Genomic DNA, 19,635 nt, shown 5'->3' with positions numbered 1-19,635 from the left:
TAATCCAATCAAAAATGGGCAGAAGACATGAACAGACATTTCTGCAAAGAAGACATCCAAATGGCCAACAGACCCATGAAGAAGTGCTCAACATCACTTGGCATCAGGAACATACAAATCAAAACATCAATGAGATACCACCTCACACCAGTCAGAATGGCTAAAATTAACAAGTCAGGAAATGACAGATGTTGGCGAGGATGCAGAGAAAGGGGAATCCTCTTACCCTGTTGGCGGGAATGCAAACTGGTGCAGCTACTCTGGAAAACAGTATGGAGGTTCCTCAAGACGTTAAAAATAGAACTACCCTACCACCCAGCAATTGCACTGCAAGGTATTTATCCCAAAGATACAATTGTGGTGATCTGAAGGGGCACCTGCACCCCAATGTTTATAGCAGCATTGTCCACAGTAGCCAACCTATGGAAAGAGCGGAGATGTCTATCAACAGAGGAATGGATAAAGAAGATGTGGTATATATATACAATGGAATATTACTGAGCCATCAGAAAGGATGAATACTTACCATTTATGTCAACGTGGATGGAACTGGAGGGTACTATGCTGAGTGAAATAAGTCAATCAGAGAAAGACAATTATCATATGGCTTTACTCATATGTGGAATATAAGAAACAGTGCAGAGGATCATAGGGGAGGGGAGGGAAAACTGAGTGGGAAGTCATCAGAGAGGGAGACAAACCATGATGGACTCAACTATAGGAAGCAAACTGAGGGTTGCTGGAGGGGAGCTGGGTAGGGGGATGGCGTAATTGGGTGATGAGCATTAAGGTGGGCACGTGATGTGATGAGCTCTAGGTGTTGTATGCAACTGATGAATTGTTGAACTCTACATCTGAAAGTAATGATGTAGTATATGTTGGCTAATTTTATTTAATTAAAGGAATATTAGTTTTTCCACCCACTACTTTTCATGCTTGATTATTTTTTTCAATGCTAAGAAATGACTTTTCCATTTTATAAAGTAAAATTGTTGCCCTTCCCCAGGTGTTGAATACAGATTTTCTGTACTCTCATTCCTGTGTAAGCACAAATGAGAATATGCTGCAGTGATGTTTAAAACAAAAATCTCATGTTTAAGATCAAACATGAGTTTTGTCCTGTTGCCCTGTTGATCTTTGCCAGCTGAAATGTATAGCTCTTCATTCTGTTTTGGATTCTAGCGAAAGCTAAATACCTCATGAGTTGCAAAACTCACCAACATTGCTGAAGGGTATGGTTAGAGAATCTAATTTAAGATCCAAAATCATCATCTACAATTCATTTTAAAATGAAATTCTTTTAAGAGAAATCCTGTTTTATCTTTTCTTATGGAAAAAAGGAACAGAAATAGATAGTAAAATATTTCCCCCCTATCAAAAATTGTCCATGTATAGAAGGAAGGAAGGTTGCCTGATGACATCATTCAAGAAATACAGAGAGGGGCAGTATTCATTCTTTTTCAGACCTTACTATAGGTTTTAGCAGTGCCCTTTAATAGGCAGTAATTTGAATGTTGGTCTATCTTCAAGGGAGTTGTGGACAACGATGGAATAATTGACTAAGTATCCCCATAAAACTGGAATGTGCACATATTATTTTGCCATTAGGATGGAAACTTAACCAAGTATATGTTGAAATATTAAAATGAACTCATTCATTTTCTCTTTTCCCTTGGCCCTTATTTTTCTGGGCTATTTAGGGAAATGTCAAATGCTTGAGAGTAAAGCAAAGTGGGCAGAAGTCCAAGGGATTAAATTTAGTTACTGCGGATGACTTTCTACCATAAAATATTTCCAAGTTAGTTAACTAAATTAAATGAACATGCAGTTATGAAATGGAATTCTCCAAGGAATTGGTAGCAAAGGCCTGGGTGTGATATGCTTATTTTTCTGACCTGGGATTTTTATCTACATTACAGATTGACTTCTGAAAAAGGAAGTCAGTCTGGCCTTTCTTCCACTGCTGGCATTTCTTCCATTTGTGGGAGAGTTACCACTGATGACAGTGTGTCCCCACAGAAATTCTCCGGTGGATCCTTACATGCGCGCACACACACACAGACACAAACACATGTGCGCACACACCAAACTCTGTACAGGTTTTTTTTCACTGTGTGTGTGTGTGTGAGAGAGAGAGAGAGAGAGAGAAAGGGAGAAAGAGAGAGGGAGGGAGAGAGATGTGATTTCAGTTTCCATGGAAATGGGCTAAATAAGGATTTTAACAGACAGTAGTATGAGTGCAACTTCTTTGCTATTCCCAGCTCAGAACTATTGAGACAAAATCTGAAATCATTCCAATCCTTTACATTAGGAAGTCAATAGCATAATTTGGTACCTGTGACATGTAATTTTGGATTCCAACTTTCTTTGTCACAGTGATAATCATGCATCCATTTAGTTAGCCCTATGAAATAAAGTAAAAATGAAAACTCACCCGCTCCTACCGCCAACAACTGATTGGACACCCCATTCATATATACTGCTTTGTTACCCGTCTCAGGCTTTTCTCCTCCCTCTCTGCACCAGTGTTGACATATAACTATTACATACAGCATTTCCTCTCTCCTCAACCCCAAATTCCTGTAGAAGACCAGAATGCTACAGAAGAGAAAGGCTGAACATATTTTCTTAGGCCTCTATTGCCATCCTTTAAGCTCAGGCATGTAGATATATAGGGTGCTTCCTGCTATAAGTTTTGTGCCCTGTTTGTGATCATATATTAAACTAAGGCCAGGAAATGGACTTTTTCTTTCTCTAGAGACAGAGGTGTAATATTGTGACCTTTAAGCCAATATGCAAAGTTGTATAAAAAGACATCTGCTGGCTAAACAAATAAAAACGCAAACCTTTATCTGTAAGACATTAAGTCACATAAACTTTTTGACTGTTCATTTGGAAAAAATAATACAACAAGAAAGAACACATACTACTTGCTATTAAAGAGTATTGAAATAATCTGGATCTAAAAAAGAAAGAAAAGAAAAAAAGTAAAAGTGAAGATATTCCCCTGGCTCATTGCCATTTCACCCTTTGGTGTGTGTCTATCAGAGAATTAGAAACATGTATGAAAAAGTAAAAGCAATAAATGTGGAATCTTCCTTACACCTGGAATTGGATATCAAGATTGCAAACAGGATGCTTCATTGGAAGATGGGATTTTAATATGAAAGGAAAGTCAACTAAGAACGCCAATGTATTTGTCATGAGCCATTTTCAAGGTTTAATATGCTAAGTGGCTTAGGGGCTTTGGCAGTCTATAATTTCCATGTGCAAGCCTGAAATATTGCCCTCTGGTGAAAGCTGGTCAGATGGAGAGGAGCTGTGGGATTGCCAATCATCAGTGGGACAGTTTTCCCTGCTGATTTTGTTTTTGTGTAGCTGTGGGATGATGTAAATACATATTTTAGGCGTCAGAAAAACTCAAGTGGTACAAAATACAGGACATCATTTTTTTTCCTGAAAGTGTTGGTCACTTGTTACATTGACTTTCCTTAAACATCTTTAAAATGTCTTGACTTTAAGTAAAAAGTATAGTTTATTAATGTTCCTTGTTAGACAAGCGTTTTAACGCTTTGTGGGAAATTTTTCTAGGCAAGTTTTCATTTGATTCCACCCAAGCAGGTGCTGCCTGTCACAGATCAAAGGTGGTGTGACAGCATGCTTTGTCAAGGTGGGGATGCAACTGTGCTATTTTTCCCCATAGATTTTAACGCTTATCTGTCTCAAAACTGACCAACCTGAACTAATTATGTACTCTAGGAGTTGGATATTCTTTCTTAGTTTAAAAACAGGTTATTACTAGGGGCACCTGAGTGGCTCAGTTGGTTAAGCATCTGCCTTCGGCTCAGGTCATGGTCCCAGAGTCCTGGGATTGAGCCCCGCATCGGGCTTCCTGCTCAGTGGGGAGTCTGCTTTGCCCTCTGCCCCTCATCCCACTCTTGTGCTCTCTCTCACACTCTCTTTCAAATATATAAATAAAATCTTTTAAAAAAACAGGTTATTACTCCCAAAATCACCTACTTGCCCTGTGTGAAGAAACACAACTAGAAAACTGGGAAACATAACATAATGCTGGGGCATTGCTTTTGGAGAAAAAGATCAGATTACCAAATGCTGTATTAGTGATTAATCTGATTGACAAGATGTGATCTTATGACTAATCGCCATGGATACAACTTAAAAATTCATTGCAATTTAGCTTAAAACTGTACAAAATAATATGCAATTTCAGGAACTTCTTTCATCAGTGATGACAATAAGAGAGGGACCACATTTTGCTATTTAAACTATTTTATGTCTAAGATGAGTACCTTTTCTAACATCACTAAATATTCGATAGGGGCTCTCTTCCTTTTAGTCACTCACTAAAATTGGACTAAAGGAACATTTAACTGTTAGGACTATGTCATTGTTAATAATTATTGGCAGGAGATATCTTTGATGTTAAAAATGTTAAATGCATTGGCTATCTAGACACACTTTTTACAGCTTTGAAACATTTGCACATTCAGAGAAATGAGAGAGATTTGACCAAGGAGTTATTAAACCCAAGCTGTGCAACTTTCCTTGTTTGGACCTGGCATTCAATAATTCTGCTCACAGGCTCTATACTGGAGTGTGAATACACAAGCAGGAGTGGGTGGTTGAACATGGATGGGATCATAGACAATAGAAATACAACCTGATGAATGTGTCCTCACCAAGTTACTAAAGAGGAAATATGGGTTGAGAATGCAAAAGAAAATGTGAAGTCCTTTGACTTTATTCAAAAAGTACAGATTCAGGCTCTGTATTTTTGTCTTATAGAGATTCCTGAACAACTCCACTATTTGCATCTTATATTTTCATTCCTTTTGCACAAATCTGATTTGTTTCATCTTCCCAATCACTGTTCTTTTCCTTCTACACTCTGTCTAAATTTTAGGAATTCCGCTAGGGTTCCTCTCCCCAACTCCTCTTAATGTCCACTCCCCAAGTGTGTGCGTGTGTGCACGTGCACTGTAGGTTTCTGGTCTTGAATAATTCTTTCTGTTACTTGGGTGACTTTTCTCCCAAACTGATGTTTCCTATTACCAGGTTTCCCTGGATGGCACCTTCTTTCCTTGAGGTGGGTGAAAGGTACTGGCTTTCCTATCAAACTAATACTAAGGATAAATAGAAAATGCCCAGTCCTTCTTAAGACTGGGAATTGGTAAGATGGAGTGACCACCTGGTATGCCCTTCATCTTTCCTCCCCAGTCCTTTTCCCCTTGTCTTGATCACAAAGAAAAATTTTAGATAAATTTCCATAATTCCAGACCTTGGGAGTGATCTCTGTGGTTTTGGGTCTCTGCTGTTCTCACCTATGACTTAGGAAATTCCATCAGCAGTTTCCTGCTATAGAACTGATAGCAATTTGTAAATTCCAAGAAACATTCACTTCCCTGGTTTTCTTTTTTTTTAAGTGTACTGTGTGGCTGGTCTCAAACATACTCCTGCACAGGAAACAACTAGAATGGAAAGATAGTATTTTTTATGGTTCCCTGCAGATAGCTGAAGACCTTGGTCTGCCAAACCCCACAGAACCACAGGGCTGGGGCTGCTAAAGCTTTTTAATGTGCCTTAAGATGTGTCAGGTATGTTGTAAAAGGCAGTGTGCATGTGTTATGTGTGTGCACGGATGTATGTGTGTTTATGTGTTGTACATGTGTTATGGGTGTGTTGAGTGTACATATACTGTGTATGTGTGTGTGTGTGTATAAAGCAGAGCCAACGGGTCATTACCAGTTTTGACTAGTCATCTATGGTCCTGGGAGGCATCATGGGATCTGACTTGGTGATTCTGAACAAGGGGCAAAGTCAGTTTTGGCAGGATGTTAATTTAAAAAATAAAGATCTGAAAGTCTGAGTTAAACATGCTCAGGGTTCACCCTGGAAATTAAGTACATTGTTTTGCCAAAGAGAATCCTGGGTTTTCCCAATGGTGAGCCTGGAATGGGTAATGGAAATGGGCCAAGTCTTCACCATTTTGTAGAAAGTAAACAAAGCACTTTATAGATCTCAATGAACAAAGTCTTCTCACTTCACATCAGATGCTACAAAGTGGAATGAATATTCTTCCATCTCACTAGAAGGCTTCCCTTGTCATGCCTGGGCAGAGTGTCATATAAATGGCACTGTTCGGCTGTCACTGCCTTCTTTGTGCTTCAGGGAAGACCGGCGGTGATTCCCTGAGCCATGCCATTAAGACAACCCAGGTACGTTCCTTTGTGCCTAAAGTTATACTAGAAAAAGCACAACCAACAGGTACAAATAGAGTCATTTCTTTTCCAACTTCCTCCATCAGTGTACACTATATCTAGCTTATGGCTAGGAGTCAAGAAAACTGGGCTTCTATTTGCATATCTGTGTCCAAGACACACCTGTCCTTAAATGTAACCATATGTCCACGGCCATGATTTCCTATCTGCCTACTACAAATATTATCATGATGAATGGGACACATCCTCTCCCCGTTTGTTGGTGAGTCAGCTGCTGCAGGTGTGTGCATGCGTGCCTCATGTAGACATCTCAGAATAGCCTGGGAACAGCCCTTCCAAGCACGTGGTATATTGCTGCCCCACAGCTTGTACCTATATAACTTGGAAGTAGGCTGTTCTGATCCTGGTTCTTTAACAGGACCCACTTTCATATGTTGGCTTTGTTGGATGCCCCCTCTGTGTATGTGTGTGTGTGGGGTGTGCTTACTGTAATTTTGAGGCTACATGTACTTTGCTGCAACAGTGAGAATGTGGTAGCAACCTGATATTCTTTCTGCCAAGAAGAGCACAGTGCAGAGGGGTCCTTTCCCCAATTTTGCCCTGGAGAGTATGTTCAGCTGGCGCTAGAACATAAATGTACAAAATAAACAAACAGATGAATGAATGAGGAATAAATGAATGGAAGTAGGCACTTGGCTGGGCATGAAGGGACCGATATTTAGAAGCAGTTTGGGCTTCTTGGAGAAAAGGTGGTTGAGGAACTCTTGATTGCCCATTAGCCAAAATGAGGACACCAGAATCACACTCCCAGTGAGGTCTTTATTAATTTAGGACAGTGGTTCTTCACCCTTTTTGGGTCTCAGACCTCTTTTGGAATCTGATGACAACTATGAACTCTCTTTTTAGGAAAATGCACATATTAAACATATACACACATTTTTGCATATAATTTAATTTTGGGGAGTTCAGAGTCCTGCCCTCCCACCAACTTATTCATGGCCCCCAGGTTAAGACCCTATAATTTAGATACATAGAATTTGGCAGTAAAGTGGCAGAATGAAGAAAGGACTGAGGCTAGGAGACTTGAATTATAGTCCTGTATCTGCTTCTAACTAGCTCTGTGCACGTAATTTCACTTCTCCGGGTTTCAGTTTTCTCACGTGAAAAATGAGGGCGTAAGCTTAATTCTATCCAAAGAGTCAACTGATGTGAACATTCTGGAGGGAGAAGAGGCTGGCACATTCCACAGGAACAGCGTTCCTTCCACCAAGGTTCCTCTGTGGGCTGCCTCCTTGGTATACATTGCTCTCTTTGTACTTTGAAAAAAGCCTTTCCCTTCCAGGTAGGCTCCTCTGAACGCTTGTGGTGCTAATTTTAATCTAACTTGAAAATCTGCACAGAGGCCGTAGCTCTCTGGTTGCCTCACTTCTTCTTCTTGCATGGTACCCTGGGAGATATCAAAGAGGACTTCAAACAGATCACCTGGGCAGGAGGGGGGCAGGGGAGAGGCAAGGCTGGGGAAGACATCATGACACTGCCTATTTGGGGGAACGGTTTCTAGCTCATTCACTTTCCTCTTTGCTTTCTCCTGGACTGGCATGAAACAGAAATAAACAGTTGTAACCACCACAGGGAGGAACTCTGCCATGTGCTGGCTGCAGCCATCCTCAGGTCTTTGCCAGAGAATCCACTAGTACTAATTTAATATTTTCCTCCATGTCACAGCTTTACCATGCTTTTAAAAAGTGGGAACTTTGTTTTCAAATACCTGGTGCTTTTTGTGTAGCACAAACTTAAAACCAAATTACCCAGCAGGAGTGTTCGAATATCTTCAATCAAGTCAGGCATAGTAATTAAATAGCAAGTGCCCCTCCCTCCCGACTCTCATCCCCAAGGGCCTATATCCCATTTTTTTTTAAGGATTACAATCCAACCCCAACATCCAGAGTTTGTGCCCTCTTGACAGTTGCCCTACCGAATGGTGATCCAGCTGAATTTTGAATGTCCTGAAATGAACAGGAGAACTCATTGCATCTTCATATAGTCCTAATTCTGTGCCCAAATCTGCAAAAAATGTACTTCTCTGTAGCTTTACATCATGGGCCCTAGTGCTACTGTGTGGGATAGAGAAATTACAAATAATGTCTTGAATTTCTTCTCTACACCAGCCCTTGCCATGAGCGCTTTCTGGACATCATCTCCCTTGCCCCTCACAGTAAATCTGCAACATCACTCAAATGTAGACTCTCCCAGGGCTGGTATATTTTATCTGATCTGTTCACTGCTCTGTCCCCAGTCTCTAGAACAGTATCTGGGTGATATTAGGCACTCAGTATGTATTTGCTGAAGTTAGAGATAGTTACTGTTATCATTCCCATTGTGCAGATGAGAAAACAGAGATTCACAGAGTTCAAACACTACTACAAGCCGCAGGGCTACTTTAATAGGATCCAAAGGAATAAAGCCATTATGAGGAGGATACCATTTGTGTTCAAGAGGCTCTGCCTCTGCCACACCCCTAGTGTGGCTGCCCCACCCACCTGTTCTTGAGATAGACCCAGCCACGCTCCACTGCGGGGGGCTGGAGGAAAGTGGTGCCGTGGTCCTGGAGTGCCACTTAGAACAATTGGGTGGTGGTTAGTTAAAATAACAGGGTTATTAAGGGCCTCATTTAGAGCAGCATATTGCATAAATCGCCATAGCCATGGAGGATGGCATCTGATTACCTCCTTTCTGAGTGAAAATTGAGGGGGTAAAAATGGTAGGAAAGACGGGAGCAGAACAAGCAAACACAAACAAACACTACAAACCAAACCAAAGCAGAACAAAACCCCCAAACACAAAATCAAAGCAAAACAAAACTTAGGAGCTGGAACAATGAAGAGGGAGCTTCATGAGGGTTAGTCTTATTTTTTTCTGTCCTCCTTTTAGCCCGAGGAGCCCTCATGGTACTTGTCGTACCATTGGTATAGGGCTAAACAATAATGCCCTGTTCCGGTATCATTTTCTTTCTTGCAAACCCCAAGTTTCTTGTGAATTTACATTTTCTGCAGAGTTCTGTTCAGTGAAAGAATATCACCCTGACCCTGACTTTTCTTTTTTTCACTATGACTGGCCAAGAATGCCCAAGTATCACAGTTTTTTAGTTGACCAGGGAAAGATTTTTGATGAATGGAATGTTTTCTTTGGTAAACTAACACCAACTCAAAACCAACCAAATAAGTTTCTTTGGTAAAGTGAACATTAATGTCTTGGTTGGAATTAATTGAAAGATAAAACTTTTGCAAGTGTTTGCTAGGCTTGTTCCTTCCCTCTTTATAGCAATTGAAAAAGTAAAACTTCATGACGTAAAGACTTAAATTTTATGGGACTGTGATTTGGAGTTGCTTCTGAAGTGTCTTCTCCATGGTGGGGCTAAACCGATGCTGTCAGAGCAATAATCATTGACGAATAAATAATAATGATCTAACAGTAAATAATAAATCTTGGCATGCAGAGTCCCCTAGTTAAAAAAAAAATCATTCCACAGTCAGAATTCCATAAGCCTTGATTTCAAGTGCTGAAAAGGGAAGTTGACAAGGTTGAAAATGCCCTTCATTTAAAAATACAATATTCCAAGGTGTACAGAGACTCAATCAAGTTGGAAAACTATTATCTGTCATAAAACAAAGTTCCACAGCAAGTCATTCTGGTTGACCAAATTGAATGATTAAATTCTCAACAAAATCCATTTAATTGGTGTGTGTGTTGTATCAGTGTTGTGGAGTCACTTTAACCCGAGGTGCTCCACGTGGCCGACACTAAATCAATGGCTGATTTAGAACACACTGTTCAGAAAATGATTTAGCAACATGTGATTTAAGAATAAAACCAATTCCCTCTTCAGCTGTGTTTTATAAATAATAGCCTAGTTGCAGGCCCCTTGGAGAGAGAATTGATCGCAGATCTATTATGCGAACTTGCCCTTTTTCGAGGACTGTACTTGTCCTCAGATTAAAGCTCATTATCTTCTAGTTGAGTGCATAACACATTGGTATGATCGCTTAGTGTGTCTGCAGGAGAGACTGAACAAGTGTGTAATGCACTAGCTATGTATTGAGAACTGTGTGAACAACAGTACAGGAAATAGAAAGCACAGGTTTGCACTTGGTGCAGTTACATCTGAATCATTTGGGCATTTTTGCTGTTTGGAAAGACAATGGCAAACCTAAATCCCAAACATTACCCAGACATTAAAAAAAAAAGAAGTCTGCCTTGTGGCCAATAAAGTCCTGTGTTCTTTCCTTGGAAATGTACTTTGAAGGGAGAAATAGCCCTCTTAAGGGAAAATCTTAAAGTGGCCTGCCCTGTCTTAGGCATGCTAAAATGATGGAAACACTCTAGTGGTGTGACCCTGGCTGAGTCGCTTTATTCTCCTAGGTCTCAGTTTCCTCCTGTGCGGAGGTTGGGGGAGTTGCACAGTACATCCGCTAAGGTCCAGAGAGCAAAGGTGCTTTGGGGAAATGCTTACCACTATAGATGTCTGAATAAGCTACATCTCTAAAAGGGAAAAATATTGTAGACATTTGCCTCAAATGTGACCAGGTATTAGCTTCATTTTTATAGACATAAAGAAATGCAGGCGTCTGGGGCAACATACACAGCCTCTTCCAATCAAAGTGTTTCCATTTAGAGCCTGTAAATACTGCAATCAACAGTGTAAACATCTAGGCTCGTTAATGTACAGAAGGGCCGTGCAGTGCATTAGACGGGCACCAGCAAAGGTATTGGGGGGTGGGGGGGGTACCAGGAAGATGAAAGTGCAGCCAGCTTAGCAGGAACGTTTGACCACCATCATTGATAATTGTGTATTTGTGATTACATCTTCCAGTCATTTCCATCTATCTCTCCTTCCGTCCTTCATCTCCCTGCCTGCACTTTTACGAAGTTTCTCAGTTTTGGGACTTAACACTCACCAAAGAACTTCCTTTTCTCCTCTGTGTCTCTGAGCAGCCATGTCTCATAGCGAAGGCAGACAGGCTCTACGAGTTGAAAACTGGCAGATAACCATTTCAGTGTTCACTTCTCCTTCCTCAGCCATGCACAGGCAGATGTTGTTTCTGGGCATCCACACAAAAACTGCATGTAGGGTCAAACCACAAACAGCTGTACCAGCTGGCCATATTTTTTGTTAAAATGGAGACACTGCCTCTGGGTTCAAGTTGACACCTGCTTTTCCTCAATCCTGCCAGGTATTTGGGTTTGGCTCTGCAGTTTGGGGTACTCAGAGCCTCCTGCCAAGAGCTGTAACTAATAAAGCAGATCCATTTGGTGACAAGCAACAAGATGTTCCAAAATAGAATTGCTCCAACTCTGCAGTGCTGGGGCTGTCATTGGTTTAAAGGTGTATTCACCCAATCATACAAATGCTCAAAGTATACTGATGGGGGGCTATGATGGATTCATTCTAGACAACAAAACTCCCTCACCTGGGTGAATTTACAGATCACTCAATTTCATTCCACGGGTGATGGCCACTCTACCATGGGTCACTTCCAAGGCTGTAGCTTGCTTTTCCTGGCCAGAATTTTTGAAAGCATCTCCTTGGGGTGCTGGGGAGCTAGATGAGACAGCTAAGACCTCAAACCACAGACTCTGCCTGGAGCTACTGCTCTGCAGAAGTTCTGGAAGCTTTATTGTTTGAACAATGCTTAAAGCTATTTCTGCCTTGGCAGCTGACCTTTCAATCAGTAGGTTTTTGTCACAATACCAGCAACATCTGCAGTGTGAATAAAATAGGATTCTGCTTGCTAATAAGCTTTCTTCTATTTGATCTTAGTTTAAGAGATGTGTGTGTGTGTGTGTGTGTGTGTGTGCGCGTAAATTATTTCTGGTAGCAATCCTTTTGTTTTAAAGACTGAAAATATGCAATGCCCATTTCCCCCCTTGTCCTTTGCTTTGGCAATGTCTGTTTCTTAAAAAAGAAAGAACAACTTTGAATTTGTTTCATTAACATAATCTCTTTGCTCTCAATAAGACCTAGGGTGAAAATATACAAGCAGACTCTATCACACTGTTGTAATTTGGTCAACCACTCGGGTACTGTCAATATCCACCATTTCCACACATTCAATTTCCTCCCGGTTTTCAGGATTTTTCTTCTCTTTCCTTTTTTTCTTAGAGGGTGGCAGGAAAGTCAGTATCACAGGTAAAATGGCAAAGCAGTGAAAGAAGGTGACAAATGCTATTAAAAACAAGCACCTGAACAGTGTACAGGTCAGATTTGAAGGCACAGCTGCGAGAGGAATCAGACCAACGATATAGCAGAGGTAGCTCTGTAAAATAGCTACCCCGTGCACTTCCAGGGCGTTCTTTACCCATTTAGTTCTTGTGAAATCCTTGCCCAGAACGAATGTGGATAACAGTGGAGCACAATTGTCAATTGTGTAGTTAATTCCATAAATTAAGCATAGCACAGAGATGCAGTCCAGTTCTACTTTCCATAATGTCATGAAACCTATAACTCCAAACTCCACGGACACAACCGTTAGAGTGAGCCAGACATTAATCAGAGAATCTGCCACCAGAAATGCCGAGAAGAAGAGCAGGAACAAAGCACTGATGCAGGAGTTGTGCAGGGGGGCTCCCAGAGAGGAGGCGTATCGATCCATATACACGAAGGATGGGTTGAAGACAATGAACTTCACCTTGGAGGTGACAGAAAGTCTCCTGAGGGTCTCCAGGAGATCATAGAGTTCTTCTCTGTTAGTTTCCATGGTCTTGGCCACCAGAAACATTCTGGAGGCCACTACATCAACCTCATCATTGTACTTTTTAGAGAAGATGATGTCCTCTTGAAAATGTGAAAATTGGGGAGCTTTCAGGAAGGAATTCCTCAACATGTCTGTGAAGTTTTTCTTAGGCAAGCCAGTAGACACATTGAGTTTCCGAAGGTAATTTAAATAGCTCTCAAACCAGGATATCCGCACGAACCCCTTGGTGTATTCTAGCACGTCTTCTTGGACACTAGTGTTCCAGTATTCTATGGACTCGTATATATAAAACCCAATCACCGGACTGTAGTTACTAAAGTACTTTTGCTGGGCAGTAGTGTACTCAATGGTTTGCGTTGCAGTTGCTACGATGTTACTAAGGTCTGACCCTTCACTGACCTGCAGATAGCCCATTAAGGCAAAGGAAATATAAATAAGGTAAAAGAGAACTACAAAAGGCTTGACATAGGTGTTGGTTATCCAGTCACAGTAATAGCGTTTGAGGAAACATACCAATAGGTGACTCTCGTAAGTGTTCGCTTCCTCGCCGTCCGTTGTGTCCTCGCTGAATCTGGCTGTCAGGAGAAACCTGTACCATGCCGGCTTCTCCTGCAATGCCTCGGGCTTTGGGACTTTTCTACAGAAGATACTATGCTGGTAATTGTTTTCTATGTAGCCAGTGAATACCAGGCTGGAACCATAAAACGAGAGTACATAGAGGTAGTTGAAGAAGATTGCAATACAGGAATTGCAGCAGAAAATCCTGGCTGCCTCAATGTTCGTGAAAGGGCTGGCCCCTATGCCAAAGGTGACCAGGTACATGGCAGTGGTGAGAGAAAAGGAGAGCATGGAGTCTGCATAGACTGCTGCAGTTCTCTCTTTAACATGTTGGTCTTCTCTAGTTTTCCTCCAGGAGGATAACATTTCAAAAGTCCCATATAATCCATGACCTGAGGGGGCAGAAAAAGACCAGATCAAAAATTTGAAAGGAGTAACCTCTTGAAAGAGAGGAACCAACTTGGTCACGGGCAACTACCGGGTCAAGGGAAATACAACCAGCCTTGGTGGTGACAGTTTGTAAATGCCGAGAATTTCTCCTGTGGAAGAGAGCCCTGTATTTTAGTTAATCCTAAATGGTAATGGCAAGTGAAAGAGAAGATCGAGGGGCTAAGATCTTCGTGCCCCCTTCTGGCTTAAGAATGCGGGGTGGACTTTTGCCTATGGAAAGCCGAGTAGACTGGCGCCTGTCCCTTGGGGATTATATACAGCGAGAGGTTAGGGCTGTGGGTGCAGCTTGCAGAGTTTGTGTTTCCCTTGGTTGGTGGAACACTCCAGAGAAGGTTCCTGGCCACTCATCACTTGGCTTGTCATCCCCACAAGTCTGGCTGGAGGTCAGCACAGAGGAAGGTATTGGGCAGAGGGTTCTGAGTTAATGTCTCATCATCTCCTCTAAGTTTGGCCAAGTGGAAGGCTTTAGGGAGAAAGAGGCACTGTATTCAATTTGAGTCTTGATGGGAACCTAAAACACAGCCTCTTCCCCATGCCCCCCGCCCCTGCCAAGTATCAGTCCAGGAAGCAATAAATCTGAGACACAGAGGGAAGCACAATAAGTAGCACTGAGTTTGAGTGAATAGGAAAGGTGGAAGATGGAACACGATTCACACGAACTCTCCCCGCAACTGATAAAAATCAAAATTCCGCTTGTAGGTGTATAGCTTGCATTTTGTCTTCAGGGACCTGTTTGACCAATTTTGCTTGTTCGTAGATGATATATCAAGCAGGGGCTGACTCTGCTGGCTTCTCTGCACTATTTGGCCATGGCATCTGAGGAAGAGAGCCAGATCAATAACCTTTTTCCTTAACTACTTAGTGCCTTGGCCTCCTTGGTTAGCATTCCAGAAGCACTGGAATAGCAGAGGTATGCTAAGTGCCCCTGTTTTCACTCCATTCTAGTGCTTGAGGCTGGATCCAGCTAGACTTCCCCCACCTCTCCTGCTTGGAGGCAGACACTTGCCTGATGGCTCTCCTGGGTTTCCAAGCCACTGTGACATTGAAAAGCCCACCGGAAGTGACCTGTTGTGGCTTTCAGTAACCCCTATCTTGGCACTGGGATCAACAGATCTAATTTTCTCCTTCTATGCCTTGGCATATTCAATCCCATTATTGAGGATAATAAAATCTCTACCCGGTGGTACAATAGTCTTGTTTTTAAAAAGGAATTAAAAATCTCTGGCCAAGCGTAATGCTGAGTGAAGTGAGTCACTGTTATTTTGTGTGTACAATAACTGGGTGAACATCTTCCCTTGTGCCCAGGCTGGTATTTATATCCTTATTGTGAAGTCTTGCTCAGTCTCAAACCTGAATGCCCATTCCATAGTTGTGATATAGGCCTGTTTCCTCAGAAGGATTTGGCATTTATCTTAATTTACTAGGCATCGTTCTGCAGCCACTTGAGAGGGCAGGTGGAGACTGTCAATTAGGTAACTGGCACTGTGGCCCCTACTAAACTGGAGGCACCTAAACTCCCCAGGCATGAAGTCAAAAGTGCACTCATTGACTGGCATCCTGTTAATTATGTTTTAGAAAGTTAACATCTAGTCTCAGAAAGGAAGACTATTTGTTGTCCGTTTCCACATTGTTCTCAGGAAGGACTGACCGACCTTTTATTAAAAGTAACCAATTCCGGGATAATGAGCATAAAAGGAGGATTAGTACCTCCAAGGCGTCTGCACCCTGGGCAAACAATACTGACCACTTCATCTGGGGCCAAGTAGACTAAGTTCTCTTGGGTAAAACACACTAAAGTTTCACTGAAAATGGCAAATGAAGATTTTTTTAATAGTATTTACATGCTAGAAACAAGAAAAATGTCTTAAAACAGGGCTTTAGTACTGAGTCATTAAATATGGTAAGAACATAAGAATGCATATAGCAGGATTAGAATTAGTCGTGCAGTGCATTAGAGGGGCACCAGCAAAGGTGTTGGGGGTTGGGGGGATGTTTTACGACATTATCTGACCCTGACTCTTGTTGGAAAATACCCTAAGAATCCATTTCTTACCATGCTGTTGAGTAGTCTTAGAGGCTAAGTGAGGAAAAGAATTGGAATTAACAGAGCTATTTGGTGAAGAGAGTGAGTGAGGCTCGAGGGTCCAGAATGAAAATAATCAAACTCGAGGAAAGATGGAAATAGGCTTTGAGCTTGTCTCCTGAGTTCTGTTGCTGCATTTAAATGCCTTGTCCTTCTACAGTGTGATCATTTTTATTGAGTCCTGACTCTCTTTGCATATGCTCTTGGTTCTGGGGGCAGCTCCAGAGAGAATTTTCATTTTGTTCTTGGGGGCTGTTGGAAACTACGCCTTTCCTTCTCTCCTCTCTCTACAGGGGTGTACATGTAGACATTCGTAGAGGCAAGAAGAGGAGGCCCCAAGAAAGAATATTCTACCAAGTCATTCAGAATTTGTTGCTAGTCATTGTTGGTCTTGCCTCCAAAGGCCCCCACTATCCTTCCTGATAAGGCCAAATTCTTGTTTCTCAAGCCACACCTTTCTGGCAGATGCCTACACCCTAAATTCCAAACTGGAGGTGTGCAGTGTCTTTGAAGAGCTCTTTGGATTTCAGGGACAACTGCGGACACCATAACTGGGCCTCCTTCCTGAAGTTCAGTCAGTCAAGAGAAGGATGAGTGCCAACAGAGCTGGAGGTGCCTCCCAGGGATTAACAGCCGGGGGCGCCTCACTGCTGCTAGACCTGATTCACAGCTGGGTAATTATGTTGAAGAGGTCAGTCTGTTACCCTAAAGGAAAGCTGAACGATGGGGTCTCTGTTTCCTGGCCTGGACTCAAGGGGAGTCATATTCTGGGAGTCCTAGGACATGACGAATACCCTGCCTGCTCCCACAACTGCCCAGAATGCCTACTCTGCCCATAATTATAGCCAAATTCCCTTTGGTTTTAGCCTTCAAAGGTGTTCTTATAAATGCAGACCCCTCTGGGACAGTGGTGTACTGAAGCAGCTTCCCTTCATTCAGGGGGGCGGGGTGGTGGGACAGAGGCTGGAGATGGGGAGGCAGTGAAGAGGAAATTATAGGTAGGTGGATTTCACAGAGACTAAATCCTTTGCAGTTTTTCCTTCAGCCAGCCCTGGCCTTATCTTTTGTAGCCACTTCAGAAATGGGCCAGTGATATCAAGGAAAGGCAGGGAAGAAAGGTTTTGGTAGGTTCCGTTCCTCTCCACTTTCCTCTCTCAGCAGGTGCCTCCCTTCTTTAGTGTCACCATCATCCATCACCTCTTAGCTTTGGGGCTGGGGTCCAGTAAGCTGGACTCTGAGGCCAAATCTCACAGATGTAGGCAAACAGATACTGCATGTGGATTGAAGATACTTTTCAGAGGTTTGGCTGTCATTTCCCGTATTTTTAAAAGGTGCTTTAAAAGCAAAAATATTGCTGTCTTCTTTGTACTTCAGTTTTTAAATTTTTCTCTATGAAGTCGGAACTCTGTAAGCCTCTCTATTAAATCTGACCAAGGGGTGTACGTCATTGGTGCAAAGCATCATTTCAGCAAGGGACCATTATCCATCTCCAATGTTGCAAGCCTGTTCACGAGCACTCCCTCGTAGCAGCACTCACATAGGGAGGTACCCAAACCTGAAGTTCCAGACAGACTTAGCCTTTGGTGACCAGAGGCCCTGTGGTGGTTATAGGAGCCAGGGCTCCACATCCCAATGGCAGGTCCATAGCTCAAGACCCGGAAGTAAAGACTATCCTGGTAAGCACGCCAGGAACTGATCAATATCCCACAGCTTCCCTGTGTTACAGTCACAGTGTTTAAGGCTGAAGAGTTGCCAAAGGGAACTGTTAAACACCACATATTGATTCTATCAAATTCTTAAGCTAAAGAAGCTTTTAAAGCATTCACTTATCTTTTAAAAGCACATGCAAGATGTTTGTTTCTATTTTGGCACACTGCGTGTCTGTATAGTTCCATGGGTGTCAGTATGTGTCAGGACACACGTACAGGCCCAAGGTCTAATTATTCATGAGTGAACACTTTGAAGCGGTGGGGGCTTTTAGCCAGGTCCTGGGATAAGGACCGTAGAGCTCTTCGCCAATGTTCAGATACAGTTTGTACCAGGAGTGCAATTTACGTTTTATTAGCAGTAGACTTTGGGACTGTCATTTAGTAAAATCAAATACTAGAGGATTTAGGCTAATAGTTTTCCTTCTTTTCCAAGTGATTTTATATCTGTATGTGCACATGACTTTCAGGCTTTGGAGCCATGAAGAGAAAAAGCAACACAAGTGATAAATAACACTAATGGTAGAAAAACCTCAACTGGCTATCCTCCAGTCACTTAAGGTGAGGCTCAAGAACACTCACAGATTAAATCTCACCCTTACCCAGACGCTTTTCTGGGGCCTGACCAAAGCCTTCAGGGTTGTTTATAATCCACTAATGCAAGAATCCACCAACGAATAGTTGAGAGTTAACCCAACTTTACCCAGTAGATGTGCTTCTGGAAAGCTGTTCATGAAACGAATCATATTTTCAATGTATTTAATGGTTTTGCTATCAGAGGCAGTCTGGGTGATTTGTTTATTTTTTTGTCAATGAATAATCACAAGCAAATTGATCTATTTTGTGCATCTGGATTCTGTAAGGCAGATTTTTCCCCAGGCCCAGATTCTCGTGCCTTCCCCAACACACAGAGACATAGCACAGAGGCTGATGCCTTTGGGCACTACTCACATTTTCATCCTTTCCATACTAGCAGGATTTCCTCATCTGGAGTTCCAGAACACAAGGAGTAGCTGAGAAGATGAGGAAGTGAAAAGGGATGGCTTGCTAATGGATGATCTTTTAGTTTCAATACAAAAACATTTAATATCAGGAGACAATGAAGCCATTTATAGAATGCCTGGGCAGTGCCAAATTTCTTATGTGGAAATAAAATTACTACATTCTTCTAAAAGATCCAGAGTATAATGAATGCATGAGCAAAATCTGCTAAAACATATTTTACTCTTAGATGAGCTTCACTAAGTAGCTCATGTTCTTAAAATGCTTTACTTTCAGTGACATCCCCATAAATTCATGATTTTTGTTTTTTTTTTAGAAGAAATTTAAAGTGTATGAATGTCTGGGTTGAGTAACATCTATTTTCAGGGAGAAGTTCATTAATTGGGTTACATTTACACTTTGCCAGTTATAAACATTTACTTTCTATGCTGAATTGTTTGGTTTATCACAGCCTGTTTTGTGTCACTTAAGTTAAGAGAGAGAGTAAAGGAAGGTGTACTCTGCTTAAGTTAAGAAGGATGCACACATCAGGGCAAATACACACATCTTATGCTTTCTACCAGAGACTTGTCACAGTTTGGCAATTCTAATCACAGCATTGGATTTTAATCTGAGAAATGCTTTTCCCTCATTAGAGAGCTGCAAATAAGAGTCCAAGAAATGAATATGCTAATAGCTCTTCCTTGTTGAAAGAAAGGTATTTAGATACTGTGTGTGTGTGCACTATATAAAATCAGTGTCTGTAAATGGGGCCCACAGCATATGCTATGGTCACTGTGCAATATCTTTACATATAGGAGACATATGTAATATATAAATATATGCATATATGTCATATCCTATTC

At 41.8% G+C, this 19,635-nt stretch overlaps 1 protein-coding gene across 1 annotated transcript in view; it reads right to left on the bottom strand.

Annotated features, from left to right (window-relative positions):
- Positions 1–3,937: 3,937 nt before the first annotated feature.
- Positions 3,938–19,635, bottom strand: part of PTCHD1 (patched domain containing 1) — a 59,542-nt gene continuing 43,844 nt past the window's right edge. Inside the window, exon 3 of the mRNA XM_032389584.1 lies at positions 3,938–13,941. Coding sequence (XP_032245475.1) covers positions 12,287–13,941 — 1,655 coding nt within the window. The 3' untranslated portion in view covers positions 3,938–12,286. The remainder of the gene's footprint in view (positions 13,942–19,635) is intronic.

Source organism: Phoca vitulina, unplaced genomic scaffold (assembly GCF_004348235.1).
Source record: "Phoca vitulina isolate PV1807 unplaced genomic scaffold, GSC_HSeal_1.0 scaffold55, whole genome shotgun sequence".
NCBI lineage: Eukaryota > Metazoa > Chordata > Mammalia > Carnivora > Phocidae > Phoca > Phoca vitulina.
Note: the sequence above shows the minus strand (reverse complement) of the source record. Positions and strands in the feature narration are given on the sequence as shown.